Genomic DNA, 26,153 nt, shown 5'->3' with positions numbered 1-26,153 from the left:
CACGGGCATCAGAAACAGTAGTTACATAACCAGGAAGACATTTCTCTCTCCAGTGCAGCAGCTGACAGTTGCACCAACGGGCCACAAGAGGGCAGTCACACACCGGAAACCTATGCTATCACAGTTAATATGTTGGATTCTATTGAGCCTTTTCTCTCTGCCAGTTGACCCTGGGATCAAGGGCATTTCTCATCACCTTGGAACCTTAAGCTGACCCAGAAGGCTTGAAACTTAAGGCCTAAGCAGTATCAGTTCTGCTGGGGGAGGGGACTGGAGGGGGATCCAGCTGTGTCCCATTTGGAGGTGGCAGTGGGGAGGGGGGTTTGGCAATTACTAACAGTTCCCCTCCCGCAGGGGGCTGGGACACAGCTGCAGGGTGTAGGGGGGTGACTGGGAGGGCTTTGGAATTGTCTCCCTAGGGGTTTCCATGGCTACAGATTGATGGAAGCAGCCCACTAGGCTAGGTCCTTTATCTATATTGTCTCCCGGGGAGACAATGGGCCTTGGGGGTTGCTGGGCTGTATGTATAGATCATAGCTGCAGCCTGGCCTTGTGTGCCCTCTCTGTGAGCCCCCTGACCCCTAGCTGCTGTGGCTAAAGGAGGTGGGTAAGGGGGGCAGTCTTTGTAGTCAGCCTTGCCTTGGGGTACCACACTGGTGCACCAGGGACTCAGTCAGTTCATAGGGCCATGGGAGTTAGACCTAAGGGTCCCTAACAGTAAGACCTAGAGGCCTCCAGGGACTAAATAAAAGGCATGCACCGGAGAGGCAGAGGCTAGCTTTGATAAGCTCACAAGCTGTTCCCTCCCTCATAGTGTGACTGGGTGACTTATTTTACCTACCCGAGTCTCAGCAACCTTAACACATGAGGACCACACCCATTTTATTAAACTGCTGTAGAAGATGTCAGGCCTACAGACAGGAAGGAGCGCAGAGTGAGTCCAGGAGTTCAGAGAGGTTGGAGCATGCCTTGGGAAAGAGCATTGGCCAAGAACCCTCTCTCCGGTGCCCATCTGTGACATGGGGACTTAGAAAGCTGTAAGGGGTGAAACGTATGAGCTTATACAAAGTTCTTAGAAGACTAAGGGTGTAGTTTTGTCTTAGAGCTGTTGCTTAGAGCATACAGGGTATTACTTTGATACCAGACATCAGATTAAATAGCAATAACTTTTTTTTCTGTGTGTGTCCCTGTGTCCATCTGTCTATCTGTCCTGTCCATCTGTGTGTGTATTCATGTGTATATGTATGTGTATCTGTGTATCTGTGTGTCTGTGCATGTGTGTGTGAATGTCTCTGTGTGTGCATGTCTGTATGTACATGTGTGTACATGTGTGTGTATGTGCATGTGTGTGCGTGAGTGTGTGTGTGTGTGTGTGTGTAAGTCAGTGGTTGACATTGAGCGTCTTTCTCAGTTACCATCCACCTTTTTAAAAATTATTTATTTATTTTATGTATATGTGTATACTAGTTGTCTTAAAACACACCAAAAGAAGGCATCAGATCTCATTACAGATGGTTGTGAGCCACCATGTGGTTGCTGGGAATTGAACTCAGGACCTCTGGAAGATCAGTCTCTCCAGCCCCAACTTTTAGCTTTTTAAAATTTATTTGACTTCTATGAGTGTTTTGCCCTTCTGAATGCATGTGCACAACATGAATACCTGTTGCCGGCAGAGGTCAGAAGAGAGCATGGGGGTCCCCTGGAACTCAGCTCATTGGGAGCCACCATCTAGGCACTGGGAACAGAATCTCTGCAAGAGCAAATGCTCTTACCCGCGGAGCCATCTCCAGCCCACAGGTATTTATTTTGTGTTATTGTTGTTGTTGTTGTTTTCCGAGAGAAGGTTACTCATTGAATTGGAGCCTGCTGACTCTCGTCAGACTGGGTGACCGGCAAGCTTCAAAGATCTTTCTAGCTTTGGATAGAGCTCACCCAGAGCTGAGGCCACAAGGGTGCCGCCCTGGTATCTATACAACTTTCTCTCTCTCTCTCTCTCTCTCTCTCTCTCTCTCTCTCTCTCTCTCTCTCTCCATCTTTTTGTTTTGTTTTGTTTTTCGAGACAGGGTTTCTCTGTGTAGCCCTGGCTGTCCTGGAACTCACTTTGTAGACCAGGCTTGCCTTGAACTCAGAAATCTACCTGCCTCTGCCTCCTGAGTGCTGGGATTAAAGGCATGAACCACCACCGCCCGGCTTTTTTTTTTTTTTTTTTTTTAATTACATGTAAGTACACTGTAGCTGTCTTCAGACACACCAGAAGAGGGCTACAGATGTCATTACAGATGGTTGTGAGCCACCATGTGGTTGCTAGGATTTGAACTCAGGACCTTCGGAAGAGCAGTCAGTGCTCTTAACCACTGAGCCATCTCTCCAGCCCCGTCCATCTATTTTTATTTTATGTGCATTGATGTTTTGTCTGCATGTATGTCTGTGTGAGGTTGTTGGATCCTAGAGCTACAGATGGTTGTGAGCTGCCACGTGGTTGCTGGGAATTACACCCGGGCCCTTTGGAAGAGCAGTCAGTGCTTTGAATGCTGAGCCATCTCTCCATCCCCTGCGCTGGCATTTCACGTGGGTGCTGGGTATTGAACTCATGTCCCTGAGTTATCCCAGCAGACACCTTTCCAAATGAGCCATTTTGCCAGTCCAAATCCGTGTTCTTCGCTTTTTTTTTTTTTTTGAACAGGTTACTGTATGTCCTGACTGGCCTAAAACTCACTATGTAGACCAGGTTGGCTTCCCACTCACAAAGATCTATCCACTCTTGCTTCCTGAGTGCTGGGATTAAAAGCAAGTGCCACCATGCCCTGTTCTCTTTGTGTGTGCGCGTGTGTATGTGATTGTTTTCAATTATGTGTATGTGAGGCCAGAGTTAGTCTACCGAGTTACAGTTGTGAGCAGCCTGTAAGTGCTGGAAACTGAACTTGGGTCTTCTACAAGAATAGTATGGCGCTCTTGACCACTGTGGAGCCGTCTCTCCAAGTTTCTGTTTCTCTATCTTTCTTTTTTTGTCTCTCTCTCTGTGTCTGTTTGTTTGTCTGTTCTCTCCCCCTCTCTCTCTCCCTCCCCCCTCCCTCTCCCTTTCCCTCTCTCTCTCCCCCCCTCTCCCCCTCTCTCTCCCTCCCCCTCTCTCCCTCCCCCTCCCCTCCCCCTCTCTCTTTCTCTCTCTCCCCTCCTCTCCTTCTCTCTCTCCCTCCCCCTCTCTCTCCCTCCCTCTCCCCCTCTTTCTCCCTCTCCCTCTCCTGCTTGGTACTCCATTACGTGGCATTGGAACATCCAGGGTGCCAAGGGGCGTCTGTGATAATCAAGACTTTGGTGACAAAGGAGTTCCAGGAGCTTTTCTGAAAAAGATGGGACTTGAGCACCCGGCTCGGGGCCTCAGAACAGGGGAATCATTACAGAAGGGGTTACACTGTGTAAGGGAGAAACAGAACCTCAAGGGCTTTGTCATTTGGTTGACTCACCAAAGGAGGCTGTGCATAAAAGAGGTGGGAAAGAAGGAGTTAGGGAGCCATCAACACTGTACCGGGATTCCTGGGGCTTCTTGCCCAAGGCCAGGTGATCACTAACTCCATATTAATGCTAAGGAAGTGAGGATGTCCAGGTATACCCGAGACCTGCTGGTGATGGAGCCTGAGGCCTCCTACAATAGACACACTCCAGCCACACCCTCAAACCCGACTGCCATGCTGCCTGACTGATTGGACCCCAAACCCATAAGTCTCAATAAACAAACAAACAAACAAAAAAGACCTCATTTGCATATGGAAAACATACAAGGAGAAAGTAAAATGGATTCTTTGCATGTAAAACCAATACAAACATCTTCCAATGTAGCTCTGTTGGTGGAGTGCTTACCTCGCATGAACGAAGCCCTGGGCTCCATCTCCAGCACTGTATAAACCAGCTGTGGGGTTTCACCCCAGTCAGCTCAGCACGGGCAGGAGGGTTAGAAGTTCAAGGTTATCCTTGAACACATATTGAGCTCAAAGGTAGAGAAAGCTACGGGAGGCTCCACTTCAAAACAAGTGAACAAACAAAAAATAAAATAAAAAATACAGCAGAAAGTGGAACGTGGTGGTGGCTCATACCCATAACCCCAGCATTTGAGAGGCTAGACAGAAGGATTGCTGTGAATATGAGGCTAGCCTGGGCTACATAGGAAGTTCCAGGCTAGCTTAGACTAGAGTAAGAACCTGTTTCAAAAAGCAAAAGCATTTTAAATATGGAATCAGCAAAGAAAACTTAAATGCTTTCAGCGTTCACTCTGCATCCGTATTCTATCACATGTGTAATTGCGTGCGTGTGCTGTCACACCAAGACACACATGTAGTAGGTCGGAGGATGGGTTGTAGGAGTCACTTCTGTCCCTTTACTGTGGGACCCAACTCAGGTCACCAGGCTGGCACAGCAGGCAGCTTTACCATGTCAGCCCCTCTGAGGGGATAGCACAGAGCCTCGTGCACATCAAGTGTCCAATCATGAACGTTGTACTCATTAGCATTGTTGAGTTTTTTGCTGCACTGCCGATGCAGAGGCACAAATGCGGCCAATCTCTGAGAATGTCACCTGGTGGGGGGGTGGGGGGTGGGGGGCAGCAGAACCTGGTCTCACCCGGTCTCACGGTGTCACATCCACCACCTCAGGGAGTTCACAAAATGATCTTGGTTTTGCTTCTCTCTGGTCTGCTGAGACAGAGCCTCGCTCCTCTCTGATCTGCTGAGACAGAGCCTCGCTCCTCTCTGATCTGCTGAGACAGAGCCTCGCTCAGTAGCCCAGGCTGCACCTTTTGCAGATTGATGCTCTTGCCTCTGACTCCTGAGTGCCAGGATTCCAGGAGCACACTTCTGTGCCTGATGAATTCAGAATTACTGGGTGGGGGGGGGGGGGCACTAGGGTAATAGCCTAGTGGTTAGAGGGTTTGCCCGGCATACCAGAGTCCCTAGGTTCGATTCCCATTACTATGGACAACAACAACAAAAACCCCAATCAATAGAGAAAGTTATTAGTTATTTACACACACACACACACACACACACACACACACACACGCATGCATGCACGCGCACGCATGTGTGCACACGCTATACCTCAGAAGAAATGTACATTTTAGAGTGAAAAGTCTGCCTTGCTGGTCTTCCTTCTCTTGCCTAGACATATTTAATCTCTTATTCATAATTGAGGATAAGATAAAATACGTTTATGGGGAAGGCCTTTCATTGGTTTAACTGGGATGCTGAGAGGTAAGGTGATAAGGTGGACATACTACATAAGGCACACAGACCTTAGTCCCATTTTCTTCAAGTAATTTTTACTCAACTGAAAACAAGCCTGATGCCTAGGAGCCCTCACTGCTGGGCACATGGTAATAGCTGGCTCAGGAACTCTACGTTTTCTGTAGACCTTGCAAGCACCAGAAAGGGACTGGAGATGTGTCCCGATGGAAGAATGCTTGCTTAGCACACACCAGACTGTGGGTTCAGTCCCCAACAATACACAAAAGAACCCCAAATGGGGAGACTATACTCTTTTTCTAGGTGAGATGAGGAAGCTAAGTCTAAGAGAGACGATGCTCTCTGCACAGATTGCACAGCAAGGAGGGACAGAGGCAGGGCTGGGCGTGACGGCCTTGCCTGCTCAGCCTGCCTGCAGCTCCGTCATGGCCTGTTCCAGCCCATTTGGAAAGGCGCTTAGCATGGCTCAGACTTCTCAGAGCATGTGTGTCCGCAGGGCTGTATCATGCAGGCACATGTGTGGCCGTGTGAAGCTGGCCTGGTGCCGGGTCTCACAAAAACCATGTGATAAAAATCTGGATTATCTTCCTGAGATGTCAATTTAACTTAAAGAGAAAAGAGAGGCCACATTTTTTTTTTTTTACACGAAGACACAACACAGATGGCTACAGAATGTTTGAGAACAGAGACCCCTCCTGGCGTCTGAGATAGTGGATGACAGCCAGGTAGAGGGAGGGAGGGAGGGAGGGAGGGAGAGAGGGAGGGAAGACACTTCTTAGGTACCATATGCTAACTGGTCCTCACAGCTGTCAGTGAGAGAAAGTACTATTGCTCCCATTGTAAAGATGTAGATACTGAGGACGGAAACAGTTAAGCCATGCACCCATATGCACATAGCCAGTAAATGGGAAAGTCTACAGCACACAGGTATTTAATACACACATATTAGAATATCTGCCAGGCCACAGTGGTACATGCCTTTGATCCCAGCACTTTTGAGGCATAGGAAGGAAGGCAGATCTCTGTGAGTTCAAGGCCAGCCTGGTCTACTGAGTAAATTCCAGGACTCCCAGGGATGCACAAAGAAACCCTGTCTCAAAAAACAACAAACAAAAACAACCAAAAAAAACCTGAGTATCTGTGTTAAGCATCACGTGTTCAAACAGGAGTTTTAACAGACTCACATATGAGGGTGATAAGCAGGTTAGGGTGGGACTCGTGCTAAAGTGCTGACCTAGCAAAGGCCAGCATGCAGACCAGGCATGGGCCGGTAGGATGGCTCACCAGGTAAAGGTGTCTGCCACCAAACCCAATGACTTGAGTTCATTCCCTGGGACTCACTTGGTGGAAGAAGAGAACTGACTCCTGCAAGTTGTTCTCTGACGTCTATTCACACGCTGTGGCCTACATGTGCACAAACACGGCCCAAACCTTTGTTGGTGATGATGATGATGATAGTGGTGGTGTATGGTGAAGAAGAGGAGGAAGAAGAGGAAAAGGAGGAGGAAGAAGAGGAAAAGGAGGAGGAAGAAGAAGAGGAGGGAAAAAAGGAAGAGGGGAAGGAAGGAAAGGAAAAGAGGAGGAGGAGGAGGAGGAAGAGGAAGAAGAAGAAGAAGAAGAAGAAGAAGAAGAAGAAGAAGAAGAAGGAGGAGGAGGAGGAGGAGGAGGAGGAGGAGGAGGAGGAGGAGAAGGAGGAGGAGGAAGAGGAGGAGGAGGAGGAGGAAGAGGAGGAAAAGTGGGCAAGAGAGATGGTTCAGAGGATAAGAGCACTGACTGTTCTTCCAGAGGTCCTGAGTTCAATTCCCAGCAACCACATGGTGGCTCACAACCATCTGTAATGAGATCTGACGCCCTCTTCTGGTGTGTCTGAGAACAGTGACAGTGTACTTGCATGCATAAAATAAATAAATCTTTAAAAAAGAAGAAAAAGGAGGAGGAGAAAAAGTTGGGTACGATGGTACATGTTTGTGATTTAGCACTTAGGAGGTGGAGGCAGGAGCCAGAAGTTCAAGGTCAGGACTGGAGAGATGGCTTAGCTGGTAGAACACTGGCTGCTATTCCAGAGGACACAGGTTCAATTCCCAGCACCCACATGGCAGCTCGTAGCTGTCTGTAACTCCAGTTCCAGGGGATCCGATGCTCTCTTGTGGCCTTCTCGGGTACTGCATGCATGTGTTGCACAGGCACACTGCTGGCAGAACAACTTATACACACTTATAGTAAAAATAAACACATCTTAAAAAAAAAAAGTTCAAGGTCATCTTTGGCTATATAGAGAGTTGGAGAGGAGCCTGGAAAGAAGGAAAGGGGGGGGGGCAGGGTAGAAAGGACAGGGGGAAGGGGAGGACAGAGCATGGAGGAGGAGAAGTAGTCTTTGCTGGACTGTTTTGGGTAGGATAGAGGCTGCTCACAGTGAACAGGTCACAGAACCAGGCCCTCCTGATCCCTGACCCTAGAGTCCAGCAGTTTAGTTCCAGGTCTGTACTTATTCCTCTTCCATATGTCCTTGCCTAAGTCATCATCTACCCTGGGACTCTGTTTCTTCTCACGGGATGGCAGAGAGGCACCTCAGACACAGAGAGCAGTTTGTCCGAGGCAGCAGAGCTGAAGTGTGGAGTCCAGCCAATGGCTCCCCGCGCTGTTCGTACCAGTCTGCTCGCCTGGATGGGCGGTGGAGCTGTGGAGAACACACACGCTGGGTAGGTGGTCCTAAGATGCTGAGTTTTTGCCAACAGCAATACCGAAGAAGCTGGGGAGGAGGACCCTATCAGGGGACTTGACACGACACTCCACAGACTCCCTGGTGGGGGACACCCAGGCTCCATCAAGTGCCAGGAGCTTTACTCGTGTCATCAAATATAATCAGTGCATCCATGCAGCTAGGGTCTGGGAGGAAAAATGACTTACCTGTGGTGGCGATGCTGAGACACAACAAAGCCGGGAATCCAGTCAGGGGTGTCTGCTTCCCAGGCGCACAGAAGGAAAACACCAGAAGAGCCGCTGCCACCGGGACCGTTTATATGCTGGGTGGACCTTGTTGTTGTTGTTGTTGTTGTTGTTGTTGTTGTTGTTGTTGTTGTTGTTCTTCTTCTTCTTCTTCTTCTTCTTCTTCTTCTTCTTCTTCTTCTTCTTCTTCTTTGTTTTTTTCTTCCAGACGGTTTCTCTGTGTAGCCCTGGCTGTCCTGGAACTCACTCTGTAGACCAGGCTGGCCTCAAACTCAGAAATCTGCCTGGCTCTGCCTCCCAAGTGCTAGGATCAAAGGTGTGCGCCACCCACTGCCAGGCCTGGTATGGACTTTTGTGGGTTTTGTGTGTGTGCGTACGTGTATGTGCACGGGTGTGTGTATAAGAACATGTATGTGCAGAAGCCAGAGGTCGGAATCAGGCATCTTCTTCCATTGATGACCAACTTATATTTTGAGACAGAGCCTCTCAATGAACCTGGAACTCAGGGACTGGTATAGAATGGCTTACCAGTAAACACCCAGGGTCTTCCTGTCTCTTCCTTCCCTGGTACTAATATTACAGGCATAGGCTGTTGTACCAGCTTCTTATGTGAGTGTTAAGGCTCTTTCCTACCTGAGCCATCTTCCCAGTCTTAAAGTTTTAGCTCAAAGCTCCTTCCCTTTTTACTTGAAGATGCTGGGGACGGTGTTAAGGGTCAACCGGCTACTGCTCATCTGGGTCTCCAAGCTGTGCAAAAAATTCCAAAGCAATGCAGGTGACAAACACACTGGTCACTCCAAGTATACACCAATGGTTTACTTAGGATCCCGAAACCTCATGGAGCAAGATGGGAGGGAGACACGCCCTTCTTTCAGATTGTGTTGGACTGTAAGGTGCTGTGCTCTCCGAATAGGCTCTTTTGAACAATATCCCGCTGTTCTGGTCTATGCAGATGCTTCTGCAGTGAAGGAGGTGATTGGCAGGTTGTAGGACCCCCCACCAGGATAAGTCCCTAGAGACAACCAAGAGATCTGGAAGAGTGAAGCCTGTCACACATCTGGATGCACTCGCAGACCCATACATGAGGATCAGGGTGTGAGTCGGGGAGAGTGTATTTGTCTGTATTGGTGGCCCCCCAAGTCTCCCACATAACCTAGAGGGGCTTGGCACGGGGTACAGAGGCCTTTTGTTGGGGTGCTTTAAAGAGCACAGGCTGCAAACCAAACAGGGCTCAGTAAGAACAAGGTCATGGAGTGGCTGGCTGTGTGACCCTGGGGACTCAGCTGGGCCATAAGCATTCTCTTGCCCTACAATACACACTTCTAGCCCCAAACCCATCCACTGCCAGCTGGCCAGCGACCACCTTGATGTAGGGTAATGAGTTCCGCATGTGTCTATAAGAACTCAGCTCAGCTGCCTGAGCGAGCGTTCTCACAGCCTTCCCCCCCCTCCCAGCTCTGAGGTCCTCTGTGGTCTCCCTTCCTCTGGTTGTTCCTGGCAAGGGAGGCAGGGAAGGGGCTGGCCAGGGACAGAAGACAAGTGCCTTCCTGACCACCCTCTTCCAGAGCCTCTGAGGGGCTGTGCCCTCCAGTAGGCCCTAGCAGTTGCTATATAAGAGCTGTGGGTGAAGTCCTTGGCTTGGCGAGACTCCAGCCCACCCCATCCCCGAAGCAGGAATAATAATAACGACCCCTGCTGGCTGAGGGACACCTCTGTGGTTGGAAAGAGACCTAGGAGAAGAATCCAATCTACAAGGTCTAGGTTAAGTGTTTTCTTTTTCTTCTTTTAGCTTTTTGAGTCAGGGTTTCTCTGTGTAGCCCTGGCTATCCTGGAACTGACTCAGTGAGCCAGGCTGGTGTCAAACTCAGAGATCTTCCTGCCTCTCTTACACTCAGACTTTGTCTTTTATACTTAGACCATTCAGTTTTTCCTGTCCGCTGTTCTTGTTTTAAAACAGTTTGTTTTATGTGCATTAGTGTTCTGCCTGAATGAATGACTGTGTGTGAGTGTTGGATCCCCTGGAACTGGAGTTATGGATGGTCGTGAGCTGCCATTGTGGGTGCTGGGAATTGAACTCAGGACCTCTGGAAGAACAATCAGTGCTCTTGACTGCTGAGCCATCTCTCCAGCCCCCAGCTTGAATTTTTGATCTTTCTACCTCTGTCTTGCAAGTATAGGCATAACAGGTATTCACTGCCACAGCTGACTCCACTTATCTGTTGTTTATTTTAGAGGTTTATTTTCATTATCTGTGTAATATGTGTGCTCATGCCCATGGCTGCCACAAGAGGGCGCTGGATCCCTGGATAGGCAGTATGTGCTGGGAACCAAACTCTGGCTTTCTGGCAAACCAGGATGGTCTTTTTTTTTTTTTTTTTTAAACCGGTGGGCCACCTCTCCAACCCCTTATCTTTATTTATTTATTTATTATTTTTTATTTATTTATTTATTTATTTATTTATTTATTTATTTCGAGACAGGATTTCTCTGTGTAGCCCTGGCTGTCCTGGAACTCACTCTATAGACCAGGCTGGCCTTAAACTCAGAAATCCACCTGCCTCTGCCTCTCAAGTACTGGGATTAAAATCGCGCGCCACCACTGCCCGGCTTATCTTTATTTTTAAGATTAATTCTTGCTTCATATCCTAGACTGACTTTAAACTCAGGATCCTCCAGGCTCAACCTCCTGATGCTAGGCACATGACACCACTTTTTTTTTTTTTAATTCATTTCACGTATGAGTACACTGTAGCTGTCTTCAGATACACCAGAAGAGAGCATTGGATCCCATTGTAAATGGTTGTGAGCCACCATGTGGTTGCTGGAAATTGAACTCAGGACCTCTGGAAGAGCAGCCAGTGCGCCCAACCTCTGAACCATCTCTCCAGCCCATGACACCACAATTTAAGAGTCTTGTCTTCACCTCTAACTCTCTGAATGTCTCTGAGCAGGCCACATATGTCAATTCTGTGAGTCTTTCCATTCCTAACAGGTTTTAGACTTGTGAACAAGTAAGAAAAGGTATTGGGAGGGACAGCAGCTTGCTGCTAAACACACATGGCTCTTGGGTGGTATCCCTTGTACCTTGGACAACATGGGGTTCTATTGACAATAGGGCTTCAGGCCCAAGGAGGCTTCGGCCTGTGACATCTGGCTCAGAATAGCAAGATGCCTGTGAGGAGAGAGGTGTCTCCAGCAGGAAGGTAAGGGTGGCTAAAGTGATGGTGAGCCCGCACCCGGGAGGGATGGAACTCTGAGCTAGGGGAGGAGCTTACGGAAAGTTGCCCCTCCTTATGTAGCTTGTCAAAGGCAACCCCCAAATCTTGGCCTCCGGATGCCCTTATTCTGACCCCACACCTAGTCCATGAGGTCAGACCACAAACTATTACCAAAGTCAGTTGGAACCCCAGTTCGGCCCACCCTCTGACCCATCAGTGGGCTTGCAGACTGACCCCCCCCCCCATCATAATTACAACAACGACCCCTTAGACTTGGCTCGGATTGAATCCTAACTGGAGGGAAAATGATCTGAGAACTCTGGCATGAAGTAGGGTGTCACGGCCGGCTTCGGGCGGGGTTGGGGAGGGAGGACAGGGAAGCCTGGTGGCCAGAGGCCACTCTCGGAAGGTCGGCAAAGCCTCGTGCAGGGCATGTCGCAGGCGCCCGAGGAATGTGCGCTGCCTGAAAGAATGAAGGAAGGAAGGAGCAGGGTGCGATGCAGGCCGCCTCCGGGCCGAGTCAGGAAACCCGAGTTGGGGTGCGGCTGATGCTGCAGCGGCCTGAGCGCCGATGGGGGCAGCACGAGAGCAGTGGGGTCAGTGACTCGGTCGTGTGTGTATGTGTGTGTGTGTGTGTGTGTGTGCACGAGAGCAGTGGGGTCAGTGACTCGGCCGGGTGTGTATGTGTGTGTGTGTGTGTGTGTGTGTGTGTGTGTGTGTGTGCACGAGAGCAGTGGGGTCAGTGACTCGGTCGTGTGTGTATGTGTGTGTGTGTGTGTGTGTGTGTGTGTGTGTGTGTGTGCACGAGAGCAGTGGGGTCAGTGACTCGGCCCGGTGTGTGTGTGTGGGGTGAGGGGGGGTGTGGGCTCCCCCAGGCCGAGTTGGAAGCTGCAAGCCCTTGCTGCTGGCAGAGCAGCGGGGGCGCCGCGAGGCTCCGGATGGGCTGCGAGCCCCGCCCGCAGGCTGCGGAGGGAGCCGGAGCCAGAGTGGAGCCAGAGCTCAGACATCCGGGCGCCAGCGAACACCTGCGAGCGGCCCTCAGGGCCCGCGGGGGGCGGGGGAGCGCGGGCAGCGGGCCGGGGGCGGGGCCGAGCAGGGAGGCGGGGCCCGGAGCTCCGCCTTCCCAGCCACTGGGCCACGTGGGCCGAGAATCGGCCCGGCCCTGGCGCCGCGGAGCCGCTTCTTGCCTGGAGGCGGGCTAGTGGGTAGAGCTGCAGTTTTGCGGGAAAGCCAGAGAGAGAAGTTTTAAGGGTGCAGCCGGGGGGTGAGGGTGGGGGCCCTGGGAAAGAGTGGTAACCACGGACTGCCGTAACTACTCGGAAGACTTAAAATTGAGGAGGAGCGTCCCGTTCTGTGTACTAAGGTGGTGCACTGCCTTCTTGGAAGGCCACCATTACCATGTGTCGCAGACATGAATTTGAATCCCTGCTTTGTCACTTAGAAATATGTGGCCATGTGCTAACATATATGTGTGTGCGTGCAAGCGTGTGTGTGCTTCAGAGCTTCGAGATCAGTTAGGGCCTCTAAATTGCATAGTTCAAAGAGAGCCAGGAAAATATTTCACGTGTGGTCTTTTATATCCGAACCATACAATTTTAAGGGATGTACTATCATCCCATTTCATGCAGAACTAAGATTTGTTTTGTTTTTCTTTTTTTTTTTTTTTTTTTTTTTTTCCCCCAACAAGCTCTTACTGGGCTTCTAATTTGTGCCCCATTCACGAAGCCGTTGACTCGGGAAAGCTGTCTAAAGTAGAGAATGAGAACCCAGACTTAGATTCTACAGGAAGCTGGCTTTCCTAAATACCTTCTCCCACTTCCTTGCTGTGACCTTGATCAACTTATTCAAGGTACACACCTTGCTGATTAGAAAAAAAGATTAGGATGTAATGAAATGGACCGGGGCACCTGGTAGGCACGCCCATAAATGATTACAACAGCAGACTAACTCAGAGGTTTCTGACCTAGGGCTAAAGTGCTTTCAGTTTCTAATGACTAATGGATTGGCTAGATGGTCTAAGCTTTTGTCCGGGCCACCTGAACTGCTCAGCCCTGGGAGTCCTGACAAGCAATTTCCTTGGAATTAGCTTAATAATGCCTCGTAGGTGTGTGATGCATTTCAAAGAAGTTTCCCATCATTATCTTCAGTCCTTGGAGGCAGCTGGGCTCAGAGAGAAGCGGCTTGCTCCACTAAAGCTTTCAATCCCTCCTTGGTCATAACCTCTAAGTGAACAGAAGGCAGACCCCCTCAGAACTGTCACCTGGTACGAATGTGGAAACTGGCTCGCTGGAGGCATAGCCTGTAGCCTGCTGTATTCAGCCGATGCAGGATTGTCATGTTTGACGGGCTCTCTTCAGAGAACACAGCATACCTTAACACACAGTCCAAGATGGATGTCACTAGAGTATTAAATTTAAGGCAAAAGTTTTCTTATGTAGAAACAGGACCTCCAGAGGTGGGGGGCCTGCCATTATTCTGCGAAATTTCATGTGTGATTTCTGAAAGATGGTCATATCTCCCATTGGTTCATCAGAAGAAACCAGACAGGTTAAAAACCATTAATCAGACTGGAAGGACAACTGGCAAGGAGGTTGCTCCCCTCTCCTCCCCTTCTGCCACGACCCTGTTTCACCCCAGAAAGCTCACTATGGTTAATGCACAAAGGGTAATGAAATGTTTGTTATGAAATACAAGTAGCACATGCCAAGGCCGACACAGATGAGATCATATAAATAGGAATCCTGTGACGATGGGGGCCTGATGCAGCCCACCTGGGGAGGAACCATGTTGGGGTGGAGAGATGGGGCATGGGTTGCCACCTTGCCTTTTACCCAACTCCCAGGCCTGCCCCAGAAATGGCCAGTCTAAGGTCCCTTTCCTGCCAACCGCAATACTATACTCATTATTCTCAAACCCCAGGTCAAAGTTTACCAAACATTAAGGGAACTTGAGTTTCCCAGCAAGCCTACACCCTGAAAAGTGGCTGCAGACCTGAGGCAAGACCCTGGGTTTGGTTTTCCTATATACAGGGTCTTCCCGCGTAGCTGACCATCCTGGAACTCACTATACATAGCAATATATATATAGTGAGTTCCAGGTTTCAAACTCAAGAGATTGTGTGCCTCTGCCTCATGAGTGCTGGGATTAAAGTACAAATCACTATACCCCCCACCTCACCCGCAGGGTTCCTTTCTCCAAGTTTGGAAGTCTGGGGGGAAGGCAGACCAGAAAGCATGAAGTTAATGGAGGCAGTTTATTTAAATACGAAATAGTTCATCCCCACACTTGACCCCGAGCCGCCAGGAAGGTTCGCCCAATCATTTGCGGCATCCATCTAAGAGCTGCTGCCAAGTTTCAAGGAATTGAAGAAATAAAAAGATTCGGTCTCAGACTTGCCGGCTGTAGGAGAGGCTCCTGTAATTGAGAGTAGGATCATAGATCCTTGCTTTCAACCTCCAATGTTTTTGGGGATTCCCAACCCCAGCCCTTCCTACTAACCAAGCCACCCTAGCCCTCAGCTTCAGCTGGGAACTTTCTCGTCCCTAAAAGGGTATGCAAATCTGCCCGCCCCAAGCTCCTAGGAGGTGGCGCAAGATGTCATACACAAAGTGTTCAAAAATGGTTTATTATGCAAAATGTTAACTTTTATAAAAAGTTTAATATACATCACATGATTACAGAAAGTCACCTTCCTGTAAAAAAGGTACAAAAGCTATATACTCTATTATAGAGTTCATAATCAGGGCAGCAGAGCTTTTCTCCAAGGAAACCAGAAGAACAGCTCTTATGCTGCCTTGGCAGAGTGCGCAGGGCAGCCACTCGCATCCCCCCACACCCTCTCGACACCCCATTCTCGGAAAAGCCAGTCTTTTAGACTTGAGTCAGGGTGGGGACAGAGTGACGTTGCCCAGCTGCTGACCAGCGTGTGCTAGCTCTTCAGGCCACCCAAGTTCAGTCCTTCTCTCGGGCTCCAGGTCCAGCCTCGAGGCGTTGAGTTCAGGGTAAGTGAAGAGGGCTGGGTTAAGATCGAAGCTCATCCATGCCCTCAGGCTTCCGGCTGGAGAGAGGGTCCCAGAGTCCCAGGGTCCCAAGCGGAACGGGCGCCAGCACCTGCGTTCTGGGCGGGGGAGGAGAGAAGAGCGAGGGAGCCGTCAGTTTCCGCCGAGCGCGCCCAGGCGGAGGATGCCGCAGACTGGCCGGCGCCAGGGAGGAAACTCGGTCTCTACCTCCAGCTGATAACTCCGCTCCCCACACTGCCTCCACCCAGTTGGCGCCAAAGGACCACAGGCGGAGTCACCACTCCCCCTCCCGCTTAGAAATAACACTAGTGGAAAGGGGGGAGGGCTTCCTTTACTCCAAGGCTCATTTGGTGCGACCCGCGCGCCCACTTGCCCTGGGCTCTGGCCACCCGGGATGAGAAGGGACAGCGTGTCTAAGGAATGCACGTGATATTGACATAGGTTCTGTCGTTTATTCTAACTGATTATAGATAAGGCTTTTGCCTTTCAGTGGCTTGGCTTTTTCCCTAAACCGACTGAACCCTAAGCCTTACAATGTTCTGTCAAAGGCAGGATTTCCCATGCAAGCCTCCCTCCTCGCCCGCGCCAGGAGAAAGCTTACCGGGAGGTGCCAGGACGACCGGGTCAGTGGCAAAAGCTCCTCTTGTCCTTGGAGATCACAAGTTCCGGAGTGAGCTCAGCTGTCTGTGAAAGAAGGTTAGGAGACGAGTTAGCCAAGGGACTCGGGGACGCGATAGGGAAGACCCGCAGCATCCCTGCCCGCACGCTCAGAGCAGCCTGGTCTGGCTCCCTCTCGCACCTGGATCGGGAGATGCGGACCGTCCGGGGGTCCAGGCGCCGGCTCTGCCAGGACCACCTGAAGGTCGAGGATGTAGTCTATGACACGCTGCAGGATTTCCACCTGGCTAAGCTGAGTGCCTCGCGGGACTCCCGGCACCAGTTCCCGCAGGCGCGAGTAGCAGTGGTTCATGTCGTCCAAGAGGCTAAGAGGCTCCTCGGTCGACGGGCTCTTACCGCGGCCTCGCGCAATGGCCAGGCTACGTTCCGACAGGCAGCACACCGCCTCGTAGCAGCCGCGCACCGGGCTCAGCGCCTTCATGTTGGAGAGTAGAGATAGAGAGGGAGGAAAAGAGACACCTAAAGCAGCAAACAGTGCGCGCACGCCTGCAGCGGCCGACTCTTATAGAGTCCTCTCTAGGACACACCCCCTTATTCAAAACAGACCGCCAAGGGTCCACCCCCGCCCGCCCTGGGCACCGCCTCCCCGGTCCTGGGCGTTCACAGTGGGTTTAAATTGCTAACAGGCTTCCTTAGGCTGGTCTGACGCCGAGGACAGCGGAGCCTCGGATGCGAGGAATGAGGAAGCGCTGATACCGAGGAGAGGCGGGGCTCTTGAGCCAGCACAGATTTGAAAAAAAAAAAAAAATCACTTAAAACCATTAACTTTTAAGAATATGCCTTTTCTGGAGGCGCCCAAGTTCTCTGAGGTCCCCTCCCCCCAATACTGGTTCGAACCCACAGCTCTGAGGTCATAAATCCCTTGAACAACTAAAGATCTCTCTCTCCTCTCTCTCTCAAGAATTTTCAAGGGAAACTTGTAAGGAATTAGTGCCGCCTTGTTCCCCAATTTGCTGCTCGTCTGACCTCCAGACTCACTGGCGTCAGGAATTATCTTGTGACCAGAGGGGGAAAAAATTAATTGCGGTGAAGCTGAGGTTACAATGAAGAAAACAGATTTGGGCTAGGCGCTGAGATTGCAGAAGAAGGAGGGAAAGGGAGGTCTAAGCAGAGAACACTATTTATTTGAGCACCAGGGGAAAGAGGATAAGAGCAGTCTGGACCCAGTCCTTTTCCACGGAGAAAGAAAAAGCATGGACCGTTTCCACCGAGAACTCCTTTAGGAACTAAATGTATGCCCGGTTGTGCTTTGGAAGTGAATTTGATTAGGATTTTGGACAAGGTTTCAAATATGGGGGTGCTTGCTGCATAAACCCTTTTAGAAGGTCCCCTCCACGGGCATACATAGAACCAAATGGGTCAGCTGTCTAGCGTTTGCTTCCTCGTTCTGCACAGCCTCCCTCCCTTTGCACACTTTGCACACTCTGTAGAAAACAATAACAATTTCATCGCCGCGTTGTCTGTCCCTTTCTGTTGTGGAAGGGCAGCCACCTGGACATGATTATTCCTCGTCCTGCTGAAGTAGCCCCAGCCACCCATCTGAGAGAGCAGGAGAGCAGCCAGCAGGCAGGCAATCCCATATTGCAAAAGGACAGTGCACTCTATTCTTTGCCTGGCTCTGCTTCCCAGACCCCGAAGCCTCAGCAGTTCCAAAATTCTGGTTTCCATCTTGGGAGAGAACAGGTGGGGTTTTGCAGCCACGAGATTGCTTTCTTAATCAATCAGCCTGGTAAATATTTATGGAGTTGCTTCACATGAAACAGAGGCTCCTGCTCTCAAGAATCTCACAATGTCTGGGGACAAGATTAACACAGGAAACAATTAAGTGTTCAGTAGTGTGTGGCACTGATCAACAGGACAATGGGACCTCTGAGCTGGGACAGTTCCAATAATTGGAAGGACATCGGTCTAGGGAGCCAAAGCCCTGGGTTCAATCCGGACAGCTCTGCTATTTACTGGTTATCGACACATAATCTTGAGCAAACCCAGATACCACGGCTTTGATCAGCTGTATGAGGAGACAGACAGAGAGAAAGGGCACTGAGGGATTGTTATAAATACTTTCTGACTCAGAACACCAGATGCTTGTGTGACAGTTGGACAAGGAGTGTGGACCAGCACAGGGCCGGGGACAGGGCATATAAAACGAGTCCTGTATCACATCACAGGTAAGCCAGTCTCGGAGCCTCATTCTTTTCCATCATACCACAGGCCCCTGTGTCCCAAGAAAGAAGTCTCTGAAAAGTTTTCTCCTGGGAATATTCAAGTTCTCAAGGACAGCTATTTCGGTAGAAGACAGAAGAAGGTCTAACCTGAGAAAGCACAAGGCAGTCTCTATGCTGAAGAAGTTAAATGCCAGCTATTTGGTCACGGGAAGAGAAATCTCCTCCGTGGCTGTGTGGACTCCCGAAAACTGAACAGAGGAGCCTTTCTTTGGCTCTCGTGAAGACTTCTGTATGTGTGTGCAAAACAGTCAAGTCAGGAGCGTCTAGAAAAAATCATGGCCTTCAGTGCCTGGCAGACCTATGTTCAAAACTTAACTTGTTTTATTTCACTAACGGTGTGAATTTGGAATAAATTATTCTCTGAGCCTCAATTTTCAGGCCTGTTAAGTGGAGCTAATGAAAATGACCTCGTTTATTTATTTACCTTACATTTATCTATCTATCTATCTATCTATCTATTTTTGAGACAGTGTTTCTCTATGTAACCCTGGCTGTCCTGGAACTCTCTGTGTAGACCAGGCTGGCCTCGAACTCTGAGATGATCTGCCTCCCTAGTGCTGGTAATAAAGGATCCACCACTACACCTGGCTCTGACCTAATTTATCTTTAAAAAAAAAAAAAAAAAAGCCTTTGCTCCCAGCACTCAGAAGGCAGAAGACAGCTTGAGTTCCTGGCCAGCCTGGTCTACATAGTGAGTTTCAGGACAGCCAGGGGATGACTAGTGAGACCCTGTCTCAAAAAAGGAAAGAATTTTAAACACCTCTTCTGTGAGAAGGGCACACTCCCTGGTCTGCATTAGTTCATCATGGGGCCAGATGTGCGGTAGGTGCTTCGCCCACCCAGGTCCGCTCTCTCTTCTCCAGTCCTCCACTACAGCCTCTGTTGCCTCGGGGTTGGATAGGAGATTCTCTGGTTTTACAATTTGCAAAGTACCTTCACAGCATTTATTATTTCCTCATGATGCTCCCAGGCTGAAATGGCCATAGGCTGTGTGGAGATAGGTCAGAAGGGGTTATCAAGCCGCATTCAGTCCTTTCCACGCCAATAACTTACCTTTGGACACAAATCCTTTTTTCCAGAACCTTACTTTGGGGGAGGGGGAGGGGAGGAGTAAATGGCCTTTAAGGGTCTTTTCTGACCTAAGAGTCTAAGTCTGAAAGGAGTGGGTTTTAGTCGGGTTGGGATCAGTGAATAGAGTTTAAACCCCAAAGACTCTCTCTTGCCTGCACAGCAGACTGGTCGGCTCGCCCCGGCCTTCTGCAACTTGTTTAGTGGTGGCGGGGCCTCAGCCTCTTACTCCAAACGCCTCTGAACTTTCTGTTCCCAGTTCTGCTCCTTTTACCAGCATTTTCCCCCCTCTTGCATTTTTTATTTTTATGAAAGGATGTCATTAAGGCTTTTGTCTGCGCTGTTTTTGTTTCAGAACTTTTCCCACAATCCTATTTTTTGTTGAGGAATCCGCTCCTTTGCCCAGCTGTGGGTCCGGGTCCCACAGCTGTGTTGATCTAAGACTCAGCCCCAGACAGCCTGGCGCCAGGGTGGGACGTCATGCGTTCACACAGGGATGCGTGTCCCAGGCAACCTTTCCTCGGGCAGTCACCGGCCGGCGACTGCCTCTCCCACCAATGAGCGCCGGACACCCGAGATAGGGGCGGGGCCTGCGCCACCCCAGCCGGCGAGCGGCTTGTGAATAGCAGATGCTGAGACCTTGATAACGTCCCCTGAATTGGGGCCCTTTAAAGCCCCCCTTTCTCTTTTAGTTCTTTTGTTTCTCTCTTTTCTTTCCACCTTCCTCCTTTCTATCTGAACACAGATAACTTTTCTTTTTCCTTTTCCCCTCTTTTAACTATCTCCTCCTAGTGTCAGGAATCATTTTGTAAGCATTTCCAGGAACTGCATCTTCCTCTGCCAAAATTATAAAAGGGGGAGAAAAAAAGCCAATGTTGTGCTTTCTGATTTTTTTTTTTTTTGAGCTGGCAGAACTGTAAGCTATTACTGTTTCGGCTTTAGAAATTTAAGACGTGGTGGTAGTGGGGTCTCTCCGCTGTGAATTTCAAAGTCAATGTCATGATGATGAGGATTGCAGATGTCTTGCTTAAACTGGGCTTCTGTCAACCTAGCTGGTTATCTTTCCTCCATGTGTAGACGCAGGGATCCAGGTGACCTGCCGTCATTGTCCAAGGTCATGTCGAATGTCTATGGCTGCCCTGTGGCCGAGATCCAGCCCTTCTGCTCCCCTGACTCCCTGACCGCTCTGGCCCTAGTTCTCATAAATGTTAATGCTCTATGTGGGTTCAAGGTTCACAGAAGCTGTATTTAAAAAAAAAAAAAAGTGTGAGTGACCTATGTGTATATAAGTGTGGTCACACATATGCCACAATGTGTACATGCCACAGAATATTCGAGAACATCATAGTACAACTTTTGGAAATCGAGATGTTTCCTTCGACTCTGGGTCCAGGGATCAAATGCAGACCTTCAGGGCTCCAGGGCGAGCACCTTTATACTGAGCCATCTTGCCAGCCCATGCGTTTTCTGACATCTACCCATTTTTTTCAGAGAGCGGCCTTTGAGATGTTCTGGAAGCTCTCCAACTGTACCTGGAAACCTGTCCCTGCTCCCCTCAGCAAATTTGAATCCCAAAGTACAACCCAAGAACCAAAGGATTCAAGGAAGGCACACGAGATCCTGGCGTTGGCCCGACTATCCACCCTCACTGATAACCTTGTCTCACCTCAGTTACTCCTTACTTATTAGCTCCGTAGAATTGGGAAGAAAATTGTATTTACCACCTGACAGCTGAGAGGACCAGAGGGGACAGAAGATGGGAAGTGGAAACCTTTCTGTAATATGATGTGTTCGGTGGGATTTAGGGTGCCCTGGAAGTTAGTCTTCCTCTGGAAGTAGTTGCCAGAAATGTAGGCATTACTAAGAAAGACAGTATAAGGAACAATGAGGGAATGGAGGGACCTAAGTTCTTAATAGAGGTGGAGATTGGAGGGGGGGGGGGTGTTAAGTGGCCTCTTAAACACTTCAGACACACTCAGAGCTGTCACTACCTCACTGCTGAGTCCTGCTTGCCAAGGACTGTTTACCTAATCTTTGTTGGTTTTTTGTTTGTTTGTTTGGTGGGTTGGTTGGTTGGTTTTGTTTTTACAGCGCTGGGGATGGAACTCCTGGCCTTGTGAGTGAGAGGCAAGCCCCTCACAACGCTCAACCTTAGCCCCAGCCCTGCATTCTCTCTGCGACTGTTTGTTCTGAGACAGAGTCTCACAGTGTAGCCTAAGTGGTCCTCAAACTTTAAAATTCTCTCACCTCAGCCGCTCACTGCTGAGATTACAAATGTGCTCCACCATGTCTGGCTTTATTGACTCATTTTCTGGACGAATAGAGAGAGGCTCTAAAAGGCGAGTGTGCTTGTGTGCAGGCCTCATAGCTACTAGGTGATAAACCCAAGGTGTCCATCCTGTCTGCAAAGCATTCATCCTTCTGTGTGTATTCATTTTCTTCCACCTTTCCAAAGGTACTCTTGGGAATTATTGTTATTGCATGTATTCATGTATGTGTATTCGTGCATGTATGGTGAATGTGTGGTGGTCTCTTCCTCCACTGTGTGACTCCAGTGGAACCAAGCCCGGGTCCTCAGGCTTGGTGACGAGCAACTTTGCTTGATGAGCCATTTCACCAGCCCCTGAGAAGGTCGTGTTCCCCCAGATAGAGAAAAGCCAATTGGACCCATTAGGTAGGGTGACAGATAAGGTGTATTTATGTAGGTGCTTGGGACAGAACTCAAGAGCCTTGCACACATATACACCCCAAATCTCCACCACTATTACCATTCCATCCATCCTTCCAGGGAGACACTTCTTCAGAAGTTACACAGTGACTGCTGTTAAATTTAGGGGTCAGTTTTGGAGCTGACTGCCTTCTTCATCTTTTGGCCACACTGAGTCAGGCAATACCACCCTAAAGTTAACCCCTTACTCTTACTTCACCAAACAATGAGTCATGGGATGCCCCAGGGCTGTCTCTGCTTCTGCCATCGGGTAAGCCAGAAGGAGGTATTTTCTGAGCATCAACCCCATGTGAGATATTTGTTTTGTTGAGGGGAAGCTGTAGGTGTTTTTGAGTTGGACTCTAACTCTGTAGCCCAGTGTGGCCTTGCATTCATCGGTGTCCCTTATAAGTACTGGCAGCTTGAAATCTTTCAGGCCAGGGCCAGGTGGCCGATACTTAACAGTCTCAGCACTCAGGAGGCAGAGGCAGGAGGATGTTTGACAAGGGAGTGTAGTGAAACCCTTCCAGGGATAAAGGCGCTTGCTGAGCAAACCGGGTGAGGCAAGTTCAATCTGTAACACACGTCAAGCTGCAATAAGAAAATTAATTCTACAAAGTCGCCCTCTGAATGCCACACTCGTGCCGTGACATGTATATCCTTATATATATCACATATGCACATGCCAACAGAAAAGAAATCTTAATACAGCATGCTTCACTAACTCGAGGGTCTTGCTCAGAGGCCAAACCTGTCTTCTCTGTATTGTTCCAACTTTAGTATCTGTGCTACCAAATCGAACACACACACATACACACACACACACACACATGAGAACACACATACACACACATGGAACACACACACATGGGAACACACACATGGGAATTCACACACATGGGACACACACACATGGGAACACACACATGGGAATTCACACACATGGGAATGCACATACACACACATGGAACACACACACATGGGAACACACATACACACACATGGAACACACACACATGGGAATTCACACACATGGGAATACACATACACATGTGAACACACACATGTGAACACACATGTGAATACACACATGGGAATTCACACACATGGGAATACACATACACATGTGAACACACATGTGAACACACATGGGAATTCACACATATGGGAATACACATATACACACATGGGAACACACGCACACACATGTGAAAACACACACACACACACACACACACAAATGACAACTGAGTTCAATTCAGTCCCAGCAATCACCAGCAGCTTTGGGATACACCACCACTTAGAGACAGGACTTGTTTTCATTCTGGTGTTCTTTTGAGTCAGGCCTTTCTGTGCGCCGCTCCCTCCCCAACCCCCGGCTGGCTTGGAACTCATATGTAGACCAGCCTAGCCTATAACTTGTGGAGATCCTCCTGCCTCTGCTCCCTGAGTGCTGAGATTGTATGTATACACCACCAGGTCCTGGCCTGTGGGGTTAAATTGGAAATGCGGGGCCTGGGAGGTGGGGGTTGGGCAGAGAGAATATAGTATGGCAGTGGAGTGGCCGTGGGGTTTGATGCGCGCTGTAGTTAAAATAAAAATATAAACATTCAAATTCAGGTTGTCCTTTGGCTCTGTCACTTCCAGCCCTAAGGCTCCCTGCTGAGGATAGCTGAGTTTGGGAATTCAGGAAAGGTCCCAGAAGGAAGGTGAGGTCCAGAGTCCACAGCAAGGAAGGACAGAGACAAAGAAGACCTTGAAGAGCAGTGTCCACCCTGCCCAGACATTGTCCTGCTTTGGCCTGAGGCCCAGCACCAGTTCAAAAGCTGCCAGGGGAAGGAGATGGGAGGGGAGGGAGGAATGGGCCTGGTGACAGGGTTAACCCTGCCAGAGAGGAAAGAGACCCCCCAACCCCTAACCCTCCCCCTCCTCCCCCTAGCCCCTAATCCAGCTCTGCAGAGGGCTGGAAAGACTGGGGTGCCAAAAGGCAGAGGCTGAGCCACAGCTCACAGGGAGCCTCCTGCAGGCCACAGTGCTCCAGGATAATAGTGCGCCACCAAGCTGACTTCTGTGTTGAAGGCTTCTGCTGAGTGCCAGCCATGAGCTGACAGCTCATTTGTTTCTCCATGTTTTATGAGACAGAGTCTTGCTATGTAGTCCAGGCTGTCCTTAAGTTTTCCATCTTTCTGCTCCAGCCTTGTAAGTGCTCTGATTATAGGCCGTGTCCCTCCAAACCTAACTGAGCAGACAGTTTACACAGATCAGCATGGATCAATCCTCACATTGACTGAGGCTCCGAGAGGTGAGGGAACCGCACAGCTGTCTGTCAGGAGTCCAAACGGTGAGGGTTGCGAAGATATGCTGTGGGCATGGAATTCTAAAGGAAGCCCCCTTTGAAGCCTCACAGAACGTTTGGGGTCAAGCATTCTCTGGTGTGAGACCTCCTGAGTGTTAGTTGTGTGTCTGGGCTTCAGGGGAAGATTGCACGCAAGCCGGATTAGATGCAAGATGCTGATTGAGAGAGGAATGCTTGTCCAGCACACAAGCGACCCGTAGCGCTATCCCCAGCACCATAAAAACCTAACAAATTAATGGCGCCCAGCCCTCTGCAGAGCTGCAGCCCCAGCCTGGGGGCAGACTTCTATGTGCCCAGCCCAATGTGAGTCGTCTTCTTGCAGTCTCTTGGCCAACGGCACTCTGGTAGCCTTTTCCTCCATTCCCTCCCCACTGCCACCCTCCCTGAGCGCAAACCGCACCCAGGCTGTTCCTACAACCTATAGCCCTAGCACACCTTCATGGGCAGTCCCAACTTGGCCTGTACCACGCGACCGGGCTGTCCCTACCGCCCTGGCCCACCTTCCCGGGCACCCTAGCTCGGCCTGCACCCCGGCAGCCCCCACCCCAGTGTTGGCGCGCAGCTGCGGGACACACAATCGCCCGCGCCTCCTCCCCGCCCCCCGCGCAGCCCCTCGTTCAACAAAAGCCGCTTTCTTTTCCCACAACAGATTAAAGACCAGGAGGGGGTGAAAAATAGCTTCTCCAGCCAGTGGCGGGGGAGGGGCGCGGGAAAAGCTGGGGCTTTGGGGACGCTTTGATGGCGAATGTGTGGGAAACCCGGAGGAATGTGGCTGCTCCGACGGCCACAGCGGGGCCAGGCGCCGCCAGCAGGGTCCGCCCCCGGGGACCTGGGACCCGCGCCCGGCCCCGCGCGCCTGGGTCTCCTGCCAGCGCTCTCTCCATCGTCCGCCCCTTTTCTCAAACTCTGACTTTTCCATCTTCCCTTCTACTTTCTCTTCTGGTTCTCTCATCTCTAGATTCCCTCATTCCTGGCCCCAATTCGTCGCTCTCCCCAGGCCTTTTCCCGAGTCTGCACATCCATTTTTGTTTTCCCTCCCTCTTTGTCCCGGACATTCTTTCTGAGCCTTTGTTTCCGCGCCTCTATTTCAGTGGCGCCTTCTCAGCCTCTGCCTGTGGTTTCCTGGGTTCGGGGGTTTGATGGATTCAGCGTGTCTCTGTTGCGGTTTCTCCTGCTTCATTGGCCAGGGCTGGGAAGAGGGCACAGAGGGAGGTGGGTGGTTGTTTCAACACCTCCTCACCATGAGTGAGAGCAGATCGGGGCAGAGCTGGAAAGGCTAGGACAACCTCGGGAAAGACACTTAGGGAGACCAAGCCTGCTACGTCGAGAGAGAAACAGAGCAGAGGGCCCTTGAAGACCTCCAAGGCTTTATCTCTGGCTGTGTTTAAGTCTCTGAAAGGAATTCCTGGGCCAGCACCGGATGGTGACTTTAGGACCCTGGTGGGAAGTGGGTTGTGCCCTTCACTAGTCCTTAAGCAGAAGAAAGGGGGACTGGCTCAAGACAAGGACTTCTAGGTGGTTGAGGGCAGAAACATTTCCAGTAAAGAACTGATGTCCCCAAGGAATCTCAGCCCGGAATTCTGCAAACAGAACTCCCAGGACTGCCAGCGTAGCAGAGCCCTTGGTAAAGCCGCCCCCCTCCCTGGGCATCAGTCTCCACACTTGCAATATGGGATATGGGATGCTTGCTTAGATCGGGGGCACT

At 50.2% G+C, this 26,153-nt stretch overlaps 1 protein-coding gene and 1 long non-coding RNA gene across 2 annotated transcripts; one reads left to right on the top strand and one right to left on the bottom strand.

Moving 5' to 3' along the window:
* Nucleotides 1-14,999: 14,999 nt before the first annotated feature.
* On the bottom strand, nucleotides 15,000-16,570 carry Id3 (inhibitor of DNA binding 3). The gene is made up of 3 exons (NM_008321.2): nucleotides 16,214-16,570; nucleotides 16,016-16,098; nucleotides 15,000-15,512 (listed from the first exon to the last, which is right to left on the bottom strand). Exons 1-2 carry the CDS (start codon nucleotides 16,511-16,513, stop codon nucleotides 16,039-16,041), a joined length of 360 nt encoding a protein of 119 aa, NP_032347.1. The 5' UTR covers nucleotides 16,514-16,570; the 3' UTR covers nucleotides 15,000-15,512; nucleotides 16,016-16,038.
* A 1,603-nt stretch (nucleotides 16,571-18,173) lies between these two features.
* On the top strand, nucleotides 18,174-21,797 carry Gm42329 (predicted gene, 42329). The gene is made up of 2 exons (NR_168524.1): nucleotides 18,174-18,260; nucleotides 20,877-21,797. It is a non-coding gene; the product is annotated as a predicted gene, 42329 (long non-coding RNA).
* The last annotated feature ends 4,356 nt before the right edge of the window (nucleotides 21,798-26,153 follow it).

Source organism: Mus musculus, chromosome 4, assembly GCF_000001635.26.
Source record: "Mus musculus strain C57BL/6J chromosome 4, GRCm38.p6 C57BL/6J".
Lineage (NCBI taxonomy): Eukaryota > Metazoa > Chordata > Mammalia > Rodentia > Muridae > Mus > Mus musculus.
The sequence above is the reverse complement of the archived record's forward strand: the minus strand, read 5'-3'. Positions and strand labels throughout refer to the sequence as shown.

Bases quoted from the DNA above. Each gene is read 5' to 3' on its own strand.
- Id3 (NM_008321.2), bottom strand. From the start codon at position 16,513: ATGAAGGCGCTGAGCCCGGTGCGCGGCTGCTACGAGGCGGTGTGCTGC. The intron at 16,099-16,213 runs GTGCGAGAGGGA...CTTCTTTCACAG, and splicing joins GTCCGCATCTCCCGATCCAG to ACAGCTGAGCTCACTCCGGA.